General features: G+C 38.5%; 1 protein-coding gene and 1 long non-coding RNA gene across 5 annotated transcripts in view; one reads left to right on the forward strand and one right to left on the reverse strand.

Moving 5' to 3' along the window:
- Positions 1-14,103, reverse strand: part of LOC140910482 (uncharacterized) — a 126,197-nt gene that overhangs the window by 58,693 nt on the left and 53,401 nt on the right. The window lies entirely within an intron of this gene.
- GLRB (glycine receptor beta) overlaps positions 1-14,103 on the forward strand; it is a 77,183-nt gene that overhangs the window by 28,822 nt on the left and 34,258 nt on the right. For all 4 annotated transcript variants that reach the window (XR_012158604.2, XM_073341455.2, XM_073341458.2 and 1 more), the window contains exons 5-7: positions 3,102-3,331; positions 5,173-5,255; positions 12,114-12,254. Coding sequence is in view for 3 of the 4 variants with exons in the window: in XM_073341455.2 (XP_073197556.1) it covers positions 3,102-3,331; positions 5,173-5,255; positions 12,114-12,254 (454 nt within the window). In the remaining variant the exon portion in view is untranslated. The remainder of the gene's footprint in view (positions 1-3,101; positions 3,332-5,172; positions 5,256-12,113; positions 12,255-14,103) is intronic.

The raw sequence follows: 14,103 nt of genomic DNA on the forward strand, positions 1-14,103 counted from the left end.
GTCTACAGACACGGGCCCCTGCAGCTCCCAGTGGCCGCAGTTCACCGTTCCTGGCCAATGGGAGATGCAGGAAGTGGCAGCTAGCACATCCCTATGACCCGTGCCAGTTCCTGCAGCTCCCGTTGGCCAGGAAAGGCAAACTGTGGCCACCGGGAGATGCAGGCAGCCGTGCCTACGGATGGTCAGTGTAAACAAACTGTCCCACAGCCCACCAGCAGATTACCCTGCCGGGCTGTGCCCTAGGGGGCTATTCACAGAGCACAAAATTCAGAATTGAAGCCTTAGGCTGTTAACTCAGAGCAGATAAATTCCTTTATCTATGTGCTTTGTGCCATAAAATAATAATTGCATGTATGACTCCTGTTGTAGTTGGGCCAAAATCCTGCAACCAGTTCTTTGTGAATGCATTTTGCTGACCCCTATTAACTTTAGTAGAGGTCTATAGGGGAACAAGGATTTGCCTGTTCAGATGTCATGTAGGCTATGCCTGCTCTACATAGTTGACCCAGCTGATTGGCACTTGATTTTGACCACCTGGGTTAGCCTAGCCTGGGTGAGAGCATCTCCACAGCAAAGCCATACCCATGTTACAGTGTCCTAACTGTTTCTGCACTCTCCTGTGTATGTCCGGGGTATATCCCAACTTCTTTTGTGCAGAGAGGCAGTAGGACGCTTTTCCAGTCAATTATCTCAATTGTGGGAGAATTTGTTTGTACTTTGGGGGGAATTTTGAAAAGGGCACTGGAGGACTTGTCAGCACTTGTGTGATTGATTTTTTTTTTTTTGGCCTGGATCCTCACTGCAAGTGGGCAGGCTCCAGCCCAAGCTAAAGCAGAGCCCGGGCTCTAACCTATACCCTCAGCCTGTGTGAGGTAGCCCACACTTAAGGCACCTTCAAACCTCGCTCAGAGGTTTTTATGTGTGGACAGCAGCGGAGCTTGGGTAAGAGCCTGGGTTAACTATGCAGTGGAGACAAACATACACTTAAGGATCAAGACCTTGATGTTTTGTGTGTGCAAAGACAGAAGGCTCAGGACTAAAGGGTGAACAAGGAAACTTATTTATTAATCGGTGAGTTAGATGCTGTGTTTGAACACTTGGCTTTTACCAGCTGTTTTTTGGTGGTAATTTGAAAAGTAGATTTTTGGAGGAGCTCCATTTTCAGTATAATCAATAATGGCATGCAAGTGAGAATAAACAATGAGTTGTATTAATCACAAGTGGTTTCAAAACAATTAAGTAATTTCCACTGGGAAATAAGTCCATGTGGGATGGGAATTTCAGCAACACAAAGAGCAAACAGAGCCATAATTATACATGTAATTGAAAAGATACATTTGGAGATATAGAGAATAGCCTGAGTTCTCATGTATGTTTAGGCTTCTTTACACCATGTGGCAATACAAAGGGGCCTACATTAACTCCCACTATGTAAGGCCCTTTACACTTCCAGAGTGGTATAAAGTGGGCTTTAACGTAAATGAAAATAAGGTCATATATCATTTTCTCCAAGAACAGACTGTCAAAAAGCCATACATCTCTAATATTAATTACAACTTTTCCAAAAGTATGTCCATCTTTTTACTTAATAAATTAATATTTATTATTCTTATTAATAATAATGTTGTATTAATTCAATTTAATTAATATTGCAGTTTTTTCCAGTTTTGATGACTTTCTGTTATTTAAAGTTACATTTAGTCATAAATACAATATTTTGGAAGAATGCCCAGACTATATTAAGAGAAAAGAGACTAACTTGTACAAGAAATGATCTTTTATCATTGGTTTGGCACAATGACAAATCAAAATGTACAAAGAATATCTCCACTAAATGACAATTCATCCATAACAATTTATTATCATTTGTAGACCAGTGGCAGAGTGTTCTCTGCTATACAAGGAATGAATATCATGACAGATCCTATCCCAGAATGTTTACTCTCTAATAGACACACATAAAACACAACCAGTATTACAAAACCTAGGGCAAGGAGCTACTCTAGATAAGGGTTTTTTGCTTTAAAAAAATTAAGATAACTCTTTTCCCCCCATTTTTGGTTTACAATATTCATCTATCTCAAACCTAAATGAACAAGCAATAAGGGTGAAAATCCTAATTGACATTCTGGATCAGATTGTTCCCTTGCATGCACACAGCTCTACTGAGGATGAAATGCATGTGGATACTATTGTGCCTTCAGACCCATGCTGCTTCAGTTCCCGAAGGCAAAATTAGGCTCTCTCTGGGCCTGATTCTACTACAGTCCATATTCAAACAAAATTCCTGCTGGATTCTGTGAAATTTTTGCCTAAGGTCTTCAATATTGGTCTGTCCAGGCCAAATTCCATTTTTAATCGTGCCTATGCTATCTCATGTGGTTCAGTGATGTGCAAGGTGGAATGGGTGATCGTCAGCTAGCTTCAGGGGCTATTTCAAGCTCTGAGACTGCTCTAAGTTACTCCAGGAGTATAACAATGATATTCCTCCAGTGCAGCAGTGGACTGACACCAAAATTTAGAAACATGTTTCATTTTTCTTTCATTTGTTGTTTATTCTATGGGTTTTATCTAGTATTACTTCTCTGCTCTGTTTTCTTCTTTGACAATGTAATGCCATATTGTTAACATACCATCTAACCAACTGGAGCATGTGCTGCCGTTGACACTTACCAGGTCGTTGATGTAAATGTGAAATACACCTGGGCCCTGCCTGATACCCTGCTGCCTGAAATACATATATACTGTAGAAATAGAAGACCACACTCTGTCCTCATTTAGACACATGGGGCACCACTGGTGTCATTGGGGCTGCACAGATGTGAGTGAGGGCAGAATTTGACCCATATTATTTAAATTTAACATGGTTAATCTTGAGAAACAAAGAATTTATGTAACCTAACTTTATGTATCTTTTAGCTAATTCCTTTAAAATCAAGAAAATTTGTGTGCTGAAGAATGATCAGCTATATCCATTATAGGAAAACCACAAAATCTAAATGGATCTTTTTTTCATTTTCGAGCCTGCATGTTTGTTTGTTTGTTTCTGTTTTGTTGTTTTGTGGCTAGATTAATAAACACTTGCAAATTCTTCTCATCAGGATTACAGAGTTAACATCTTCCTAAGACAAAAGTGGAATGACCCCAGACTTAAATTGCCCAATGACTGGAGGGGTTCAGATACACTGACAGTGGACCCTACAATGTTTAAATGTCTGTGGAAACCAGACTTGTTCTTTGCAAATGAAAAGAATGCCAACTTCCATGATGTCACTCAAGAAAATATTCTTCTATTTATATTTCGGGATGGAGATGTTCTAGTCAGTATGAGGTACTGTGTTATTTTTAATTGTAAATATTTACTATTGGTTTTATTTAAATAATCTTCAATAAGTTATTTGGTGTAGGACATACATCTTGCTTTGCAGCTTAGTAATATGTATAATTTACAAAGATAATAATTGGTAGACCTTTCAGCTGATATTTATATTAAAAATGCAGAAAAATAAATCAGAGTAAATTCTCATAAAACTACAGATTCTAAAGCATATTGATTGATATTTTGACTAGAATGAAGGATTCTGAACCCTAGGTATATATTAGATCACTATTAGATCAAATGTAGGTAAAATAAGATTTTACACAATGGAATAAAGATCTTAGCGAGATAGTTGGCCAAATTCAGCAGAAGCATAGTGAAACTGACAATAATTAGGGTCTTTCAGAGTAAGTGATACAATTTTCAGATCACATTAGATGCCCATTAATAAGAATTTGATTTATAGCTACTAACAATTGCCGCAGCCAGAGGCAGAAGGTAGAGGGCTGTAGAGGGTTGTCCATTGGTCTGTAAATGTAGCAGGAAAATACTGATTTGGGTCAATGTAATACTGGATATAAGTTTTTCAATGGATCCAAATTTTTTTTATTAGAAGACTGTCTTACAAATACAATGAAACTTTTTATTGAGGATTGAGTTAGCAGTAAAAGACACACAACGGAAACAATATGCCATAGTATAGTTAAATACAGAGGCTTGCAACCTTATTAAAATTATTGACCAATGTGGAACCCCCTCCCCAAACTACCTAGCAGGGCTGCTCTTGTGTGGGTTTCACCTGGCATCAGTGCCCTTGAGTTCTACAGACCTGAGGGTGGGTATGGGAGCAATGCCCCCTTTATTCCCTCAGGCCTGTCTGGAGACCCTGGCTGGAAGTCAGAGTCGCAACCCATTCCTCTCCCCCACAGAAGAGGTAGAAGAGATGAGGAGAGCCATATGCTGCATGAGACATAGAGGCAACCCCATCACTATGCAGTTGCCCAAGTTGCTCATGCCCAAGCAGCCCATTGGGTTACAGAGACCTCAATTCAAAAGTTGCAACGAATGTAATTTAAATTCCCCAAGTAAACCTTCCAGATGCTGGATAGAAGGTGATAAAACCCACAGAGCAGTTTGACAGTTTTCCATGTGGGAAAACAAAAATCCCTTCCAGACCCCAAACAAAATTTGGCAATCAGCCTCACCCTGGCATCGTGAGATCCAACTCTCTACACAAAAGTGGGCCTGGAAAAGAGCCTAAACTGGCTACTTGCCAACAGCAAGCAGAAACAATCTTCCCCCAGTCCAGCAGGTGAGAGCCAATCAGCTGGCTTATCCTGACCCCCTACTGCTGTTCAGTGGCAACAGGAGCAGACAGGACATGGTCCTCCCCGTTTTCCTCCACAGCCTGGTGTGGGAGAGGGAATGAGAAAGAAGCAGCACCCTCCCCACAATGTAGTACTTCCCCAGCTGCTCTCACTTGAGATTTCCCCCTCCCACTACCTAGGGTGTGGGAGATGTCCTCCTGGACCCATCAAAGACACACTTTGACTAGTGAGGTGAGCATTTTTTCCCTCTAAATGTTATCCATTAAAATCTTATTGCACTATTTTTAAACAATACAGAATTTAGCTGACAAAATACATGAATAAATTTTGAATGATGTTTGTTCAATACCTCAATATTTTGGAATCAGACTCTGTGACCAGAGAAAATTATTGAGGCTCTACTCTATATACTCTTGTTATTTTTGTACTTCTTTACATTTAAAGCAATATATATATAATCTTACTCTACTTCGTTATTTACAAAACAGTTCAAATTGTGTCTAAGATCTATTTTTCCATTCTCAGATTATCCGTTACTCTGTCATGCCCTTTGGACTTGACCTTGTTTCCTATGGATACACAGCGTTGCAAGATGCAATTGGAGAGCTGTATGTAAATCAGTCTATGCATAAAAATAGTTACCTTCTAGGCAGGCCTGAAAATCAAACAAGAAATATATATGTTGTTTAGTGTAAACATTTCTTAATAAATTTTAAAATTAATATTCCATGACCATTACAAATTAAAATTTATGGTTCTTTCCTACAAAAAAAATATCTAATTTTTATGGCACCATTTGTTCTATTTTTACATTTTTGCTAACAAACACATAATGACACTGTTTAGCATTTCTGAAGACATTTAAAATGTATTGGGGAAAATCAGGACATAAATATCATTTGGAAAAATGAATTAGTAGTTTCCTCAGGTAGTTTTAACTTACATGACGAACACTTCCTCTGCAGAATATTTTGGGATAAATTTGCTCTTGTATTATTGAGTGTAAATCTACTGAATTAAATAGGTCTACACCTGTTTATAATAGGTTTGAATTAGGTTTTATATGTTTAATTAATACTGGGCCCAATCCTTTGATTCCCAAAACACTTGATATCAGTGGAAGTTTGCCTGAGAGGAACTTCAATATAAGGCCCTTTAGCAGCATTATAGAAATCATATTTACTCAAGGAAGAAGTATTCATGAACAGTTTTCTCCACTTTATTAGAAACACTGACCTTTCTTTAATACCAGACGTGCTAAATTCAAACAGGTGAGGAGGAGGAATTGATTATTACGCTCTCCCTTGAATGACAGTGTCATTTAAGCTTTTGCCCCTTTTTATTGAATTAGCAACAGTAAGAAGTTAGCTCATGGCATAACTACCTGTATTCCCTTCCAGTTCCAACAGTGGGGATGCTTCCTTGTTTCACTTATTTGTTACACATAAGATGTTTTATTTTACTTAATTACTTGACTAATGGAACTTCCAAAATCAAACTGTTTCTTACATAGTGTCAGTCTTTTTTAAAAAAGGTCACCATCTGGAGAAAAAAAATCATGAAATTCAGTAAATTAAATGGATTTGACTATGTGCTCTTGAATTCTAGAGCAATCTTATTAATGTGTCCCTGATGCAAGGTCTCTGGATGCATTTTTCCCAATTGTGTGCATTTAGGTGTTATTCTGACCTCAGATTGAATACACACATGTCACAAAATATTGGCAAAATATGTGTATTTAAAAAAAGAGCCCAAGCCTCCATGTTAAACTGTAGCTCTAACAATCTGCTAGAACAGCTATGTATCTCATCCAAACCTTTGCTTAAACATACCAAAATGCAGCACAGTTTACTAAAAATGGTGTAATAAAGCCAGAAACTGCATACATAGAAACATCACAGTGATTGGAGAAAGCTTTAAAATGGTATTGGGGATCATATCATGAACGCTTGATTCCAGTCACACAGGTGCATATCACTTGAGCTAAAGGAAAATGTCTGGTAGCTAGTCTGGTAGTTAAGAGCTCAGTTTTAGTGGGCTAGCCACTAGATGAGCAGAGAGCTATATATAGTAGGAGGTCTTTATTTATATACAGACTCTCAGGCTTTAAGGATTTAATGAGTGATGGGGGTTTTTTTAGATACATCTTCTGAACAATAAATCCCACCCAGGCTTTACTTTAGATCACATGGATCAAATGTTTTAAAGAAGTAATAAATATTGTCCTGGCTTCCAGCAGTCAAGAAAAATTTTGATTTTCCGGTCGGTTATTCCCTTGCTGTTTTGAAAGTTTAAAAATTATGGGCCAAATTCTCTTCTCTTCTTGTTCTACTCAGGTGACACAAAGGAATCTGGCCATAGTGGACTAACTGGGAATGCCCCAGTGTAATGGGGGCATTCATCTCTCCTTGCAAACCCAGCTTAAGGAAATGCAGTCAGAAACAAACTCTGGTTATCCCTCAAGTTCCTTTGAGCACAGAGGCACACCTCTCCTTAATCTGCTGATCCCTGCCAGGAACTTACCTGCTAAGGCCCTGTAGCTCCTTTTATCTGAGCCTGTTGGGCTCTTATTGGCTTCTTCCATGAGGCTTGTCTAGATAGCCCTGGAGGTCACACCTTCGCTGCTGCTTTCCTGTCACTTCTCTGTTTTCTGGGGTGGGGTACAGTAGAACTGCTGGGCCTCTGGTAGGTGACTGCAAAGGCCAGGTATGCCCTGTCACATCCAGTTTAAGGAGGATCTGTCAGCAGGAATGAAGCCAGCAATCTAGCTCCTTTGCTGACTTCCCTCTTACCTCTGTGTAGAGGACAAGGAAAGGCACTTCGGGTGCAGTTCCACTCCATGAGTTCTTAACTGGCACGTGATCACTTATGGACCATACACAGCTGGCATACGGCAGCTGTACTTCAAAATAGGGGAGCTGTAACCAGATCTCTGCTAAGAGAAACTCTCCCACAATATTTCTTTCTCTCATTCCGAAGTCTCTAGTAACCTCTATGTAATTTGAGATAGTAATTACACTGAATAGTCTGAGTTGGAGAGGCTTGGAAACTCCCCCCTCCCCCACCCCCGCTGATGATAATGGAAGTTGTGGACATTCTCTCAGAATCAAGCCCTATATTTGTGTTTTGGGGGGGGCTGGTGGTTGGGTTTTTTTCCCCTAACAACTTGCTTCTGTAAAAGCATTCTCTTGCTTACACCTTGAGAACCCCTGGCATAATGATGAACACAGAGCCCTTAAGAAATGTAACAAGGTGACTGGCTCTTTAAGGGGAGAAGGGTCCAGCCTCACCTGTAACACACATAGCTTGCCTCTCCATATGGAGAAAATGTTCAAAGTCATGTGGCAGGCAAGTCATATGGCTAAATCAGGGTTTCTGGGATGGGGATAAAACAAAACCCCATGGAGAGCCAGAGGGGAGAGAAAGAAAGACTTACGTTGAAAGTCCTGGTAGTTGCTGCTTGATAGAGAGCAGGGAGAGACTCTCCCTAGTTCCCCAGCAGCAGGTTTGGGGGCGCATGTCAGCAGAGAGAAGGAGTCAGTGAGGATGGATAGAGTGTGGAGAATAAGTCTGCTAGAGGAGACCTTCAGCAGGGACAGGGCTAAGAAACCTGCACCAAGGGTTGTGAGCCAGCTAGGAGGACTGGGTAGGAGTTCTTGTGTTTCCTTGGGAACTTTGTTAATAAACCCAGGTCCCAAGAAGGGGTGTTATTTGACACATAAAAAGCCTATTTTGACATTACTGGAGAGCCCAAGGTTGGGAACTGAGATAGACCAGGTAGATATGAACATGTTTTCCTTTCATCTGTTAAGATGCTGTTTTATTATTCTGCAATCTCCAAAGGCACTGGAAATCTTCACTTACTCTTCTGCACTATCACACCACTTAATTTACCTGACTCCTTTTTACTTTTCCCATTAGCAGTTATCAAGAGATTGTAACATCACCGTAATACAAAATTTCATTAATCCATAACAGCACCACAGCCACCAACTCCACAGTCTATCTTTCTTTACCGCTAGTCTTCCCCTTGCTGCCCCAAAAATCTGTAGCTGTTCTGCTCCTACCACATCTGGCTGCACGAACATTCTCTTGGGAAAGTAAAACGCCTCATTCTTGATCTCACCACCACCTCTGGTCACCCTGTGTCCATAAGAAAATAGCAGAAATAGAGGGGGTTTGGAAACTGGTAATGAAAATTATCAGAAGCCTGGAAAGGCTTCTATGTGAAGAGAAGCTGAAGAGACTGGCACTGCGTAGTTTAGAGGGAGAAGAATAATAGAGTATATAGTAGTTCAGAGAAGGTAAATTAAATGCTTCTGTTATCCTTTCTCATAATTCAAGGAGAAGAGGACATTTATTGTAGTTGAAAGGCAGCAAATTTAAAATTGATAATAGGTAATACATTTTTATTTAAAATAGAATTAGCCTTTGAAACTCATTTCCACTAGATGTTATTGAGACAGAGCCTGGTGGGATTCAGAAAAGGAATATCTACAGTTACGTTTGAGATTCTAAAAAACAGAAGGGATATAAACCCTCCTGCATCATGGGATAAGTCACACTTTATGTGTTGGATTTAGGAAAAATTTCCCCAGGCAGGTTATGCCATGATTGTCAACTATAGAGTTTTATACTCCTTCTTCTGAAGCATGTGGTCTGGCCAGTATTAGAGACTGGATACTGGACTAGATTGACCAGTGTCCTGATCTGGTATGGTAGGTCTTAGTTCCTAACTCAGCTCACTCAATTCGATATGTCTTCCAGCTTTAGCTCCCTATATCACCATCATTTTACTTTGTAGCATTTTCACTACTGCACTAAAAATTCTATAATTCATAAGAAATCTGTCTTTGACCCCAATACTCCCAACAACTATTACCACCTGCACAAGTATCTGAGGGGTAGCTGTGTTAGCCTGGATCTGTAGAAGTGGCAAAGAGTCCTATGGCACCTTATACACTAACAGACGTATTGGAGCATAAGCTTTTGTGGGTGAATACCCACTTCGTCGGATTCATGTAGTGGAAATTTCCAGAGGCAGGCCACAGGACTCCTTGCTATCTGTACAAGTTACATTCATTCTGTAAAATGTTGGTGAGATTAGAGAAGTAAACTTTCTCCAATTACTTTACTGCTCACTTCCTTTTGATCCAGACCTGTATGTCTTCAATCTCCTCCATGGCAAGAAACTGCTTTACGTGGACTGTTCAGTTACCTCATCCACTTTGCTAAAGATAACTCTTTGTGCTATATATTCTTCTTCATCTCAGTGCAGCATATGACACCAATGTCAAGAAATATACTCTTTGACTGGCCTGAACACTAAGTAGATATGAGTCCCTCCTCTCCTAGTTTGGCTACTATATCTCTAATTACCATTTCTTTGTCTCTAGCGCTGACTGTGCCTTGGATTCTAAACCATTCTGCTCTAGTCTCCCAAAAACTATCTATTTCATTTGCCTCCTTTTCTTTACACTAAAAATTTCACAATTTAAGCACAACTACCACTTTTATGCCAGTAACATCTAACTCTGTCTCTCCTTTTAACTCTTTCATTTACCTTTCCCTCAACTCTCTCCAACCTCTCTGAAGCATATATATCTTTGATGTGATGTTAAATTGAATGTTAGAAAGACGGTATCCTCCACCTTTGCAAGAGAAGTATCCTCAGCTATGTCTCTAAGACATGCATTTCCTTCCTCACCTCTGACCTTCCTTGCGCTTCACAGGCCTATAATGTTGGAGTTATCCCTGACTCCAAAATTTCCACTGCAGCTCTCATTACTAATTTTTACTAGTCCACCTTACTATCATCTCTGCAATATAGTCTGTGTCTTCCTCAGCATGTACACGAAGAACTGCTTTTTTGTGAATTAGTTACTTCATGCCTTGATTATTACAACACATTTCCTGCAAGGCCTCCTAGGGATCCTCCTAACCAAACTCCAGTCTGGGAGTGCTACCAACTCTCTCATACCTATCACCTTTGTCCTGAAAGACCTCTACTGACTTCCCAGCCACTTGAAAATTGACTCATATATATATATATATATATATAAGTATCCTTCATGACTATGCCCTTAACTACCTCTGGTCTCCTGTCTCTTTACTTTTCTGCTCTGCCAATTAAGGTATCCTCTTAGACTTATATTCTCCCTCTACTCTGATCCTTTGCTGCATCATCAGCTATCCTGACCATATGCTTGCCTCCCACTCCCTCACTAATTCTTCACACCTGCAGTTATTGTTAACAATCCTAAACACCATTCACTGTCTACTAAGCACACCCTCTGTATTCCAGCAGTTGACTATAACAGTTTTGTTGTAATTTGCTGTGCATATTTTATTACATTTATTAGATACATTTATTAAGGGTGTATTAAAACTTATTTTCATGATATAGCTTTTATGATACAAATGTGGAGGTAGATAATAAGTATTATGTTTTGAGAAGTTTTAGAGGTTCATTCACATTTTAGTTTTTTATCACAGATATTTTTCAAATGTGAAAATTATCTGCCTAATTCTCACCCTCTGAATGGAACAACTCTTTAAGCGTTTCTTAAAGATTCTGCATTCTTACAAAAAAATTACATTGCATTCTCAATTTTCCGTTTGTATGTTCCCCCATCCCTCCCACTACTTGTCATGCTGTATCTGTGTTTAACTCCATATATCAGGCAGACAGAAAAATGACATGTAAAATCACGATCGTGACTGTACTTTTAGTTAACATTCTTTTATGCTCAAACATCATGGGCCTGCTTCCACTGCTTTGCACTATGTGTAAATTCAGTGGTCTAAAGTGATCTGTGTGGGCCCAGATTTAGGCAAGCACTTAAGCATATTTAAGAACACTTAAGCAAATGTTTAAATTGAAGTATATTCTGTAACTGCATTGACTTCAGTAGAATTTAGCCATGTACTTAATGTTAAGCACATGCTTAAGTGTTTTGCTGAAGGGATGCTTTCCTGAATTAGGCCCTTAAGTCTGTCCAAATCAGAGGGGAACACACGAAAGGCCACTTCTTACACATGAAAGGCCCAGATTCAGAGAACCACATAAACAGTCTTAAATCCCACAGAAGTTGATGGGACTTAAGAACGTGTTTTAAGGTTAAGCATGTGTTAATGTTCTTTGCTGAATTGGAGTCTAAATGACAATACAATGTTAAAAGTTGTGGGGAATCAGGTACTGTTTTCTCTGTTTAAATACTGAGTGCTAAAATAACGCTCTCATTCAGTTTCAGATTTTCAGTATTACAGAGTTCCATAAGTCCTAATTAACAAATAGAGAATAAAAATCTAGTTGTGAATCAACTGATAATTTTATGACAGGAAGCAGGAATCAAGAAATGAAAGAAATACATACATGCATATATATATATAGATAGATATATAGATAGATATTTTTACTGAATTGACTCTGGTGTAAGGTAGCTTTTAATTTTTTTTTCTTGTAGTTGGTTACACAACTGATGATTTACGATTTATCTGGCAATCTGGAGATCCTGTTCAGTTAGAAAAAATTGCTTTGCCCCAGTTTGACATTAAAGAAGAGGATATTGAATATGGTAACTGTACCAAATATTATAAAGGCACAGGTATGTAATTCTATTAACTAATTTATTTGTTAAAGACTTCAATTTGCATTTAGTTATTGTATATTGTTAATGATTAATGGTTGCATTGATAGTTTTTGTATTGCAGAAGAGGACATTAGTTTTTAACTAATCAATAATTTAGATATGAATAACACAATAACAGCCAAATATAATAACCATAAACTAATACAGACATTGAGATGTTGGAGGTCAGGTTAGATTACCTCCTTCTTTTTGTTTAGATGTCTCTGATCTTCCCATAGCAATTTCATTTCCATTGTCCTGATAAGTTTTTATGTTTGAAAGTGCCTGGGCTTTTCTGGTTAGTCGTTCATCTAGAACTACTCTTTCAAATTGTTTTATGGTTGAGTCATGTTAGTTTTCTTGTTTGAGCTTGTCAAATTTTGTTTCAGAATACTTGAATATTACTTCAAACTCTTCTTCCTGCAGCTTCTAGTTTTTTTGATAGGGTGCTCCTTGAAAGCATGTTTACTGTAAAAAACAGTTTACAGATCCTGTATTTGTACTTTTGCAATGTCATGATATTCTGAAATCCAGGCTCTGCTTTGTACAGTGATTTCTGTAATATGGCTTCCAGTGGTTTATTGTCTGTTTCTACCTCCACTGATTTCTGCCAACAATCATAGCTAGGAAATTGCTCACATCCAGAAGCAATGACCAGCATTTCTTTTTCAACTGAGCATGTTTTTTATTGTATTTTAGTCAGTGCTTTTTGAAACATATGTTGCTGACTTGCAGAAAGCCTCCAGCAAAACACAGAAAGGAGAGCTAAGGGGAAGGGAATCTCTGAGGCTCCCCTTAAAATCATCCAGAAACTCTGTTCTGTCAAAGGATAGTGTTTGTTATCCTGCAGGTACTGTGGAGCCATACTCTATATCTGGAGAGTTCCCAGGTAATCGTAATAATCCTCAGAGCTAATTTGATCTGAGTCTGAAGTTTGTATTGGAACTTGAAATCAGTTGAGCTTTGCATTATTTCAGGTTTCAGTGTAAATATTCCTTGGAACTATGGTCTTAACTACAACAGGAATGAATTCTCAAACTGTTAAATCTTTGCTAGGTAATCCATTGTCTCTGGTTGATTTACCATTTTAAAATATTATAGAATTACTCCACATCCAGCAAAATTATACAACTGTAAAACGTACAAGCCAGAGGTGCTAGTCAACAGTTCTGTTCACCCCTACTTTCGGATAAGATACCAGTTTATGTAGCAGCTACAGGGGTATTTAATTCTTAAACAGTTAAACAACACATTACTCACAAAAATGCTAATAATTAGACTAAAAAAATTAAATTTGAGCAATAGGGAAGCACCAGATAATACAAAAGAGGCTGTTCCATCTTATTTGGGTGGTGAAAAATGGAATACTTAGGACCAATTGCTGTGTTATGCTTGGATGCTGGAAAAATATTTGACAGTTGAATGGGATTAATTGGGGTTTTGTCCTGAATACATTTATACATTTATATTTGGGGGGGGGGGGGAGAAATGGAGTTGTGGTGTTCCCTTATGATAGAAAAATAAGATATTTAATGGTAGATTGTGAATATCTTCAGTGTTCCTCTCTTTTCTTTCTCATATGAAAGAAAGAGTTAACATTTAGAACTGGTGAGATTTTCATGAAAGTTGTTGTCAAATTTTGACTCTTTTTTGTCAAAAATCAATTTATTTTTTTTTACCAACTCTCTTAATAATGTTCACCTTTGTAATAACTAGGCTTTGGACCTAACACTCCCTTGAGATGACTCTCGGAGGTATTGTCATAGGTTCTTTGCAGATACAGGGAGGCATTGCTAGGTTTGCATATTAATTTACTAAAGGTTCA

This window comes from Lepidochelys kempii, chromosome 4 (genome assembly GCF_965140285.1).
Source record: "Lepidochelys kempii isolate rLepKem1 chromosome 4, rLepKem1.hap1, whole genome shotgun sequence".
NCBI classification, from domain to species: Eukaryota; Metazoa; Chordata; order Testudines; family Cheloniidae; genus Lepidochelys; species Lepidochelys kempii.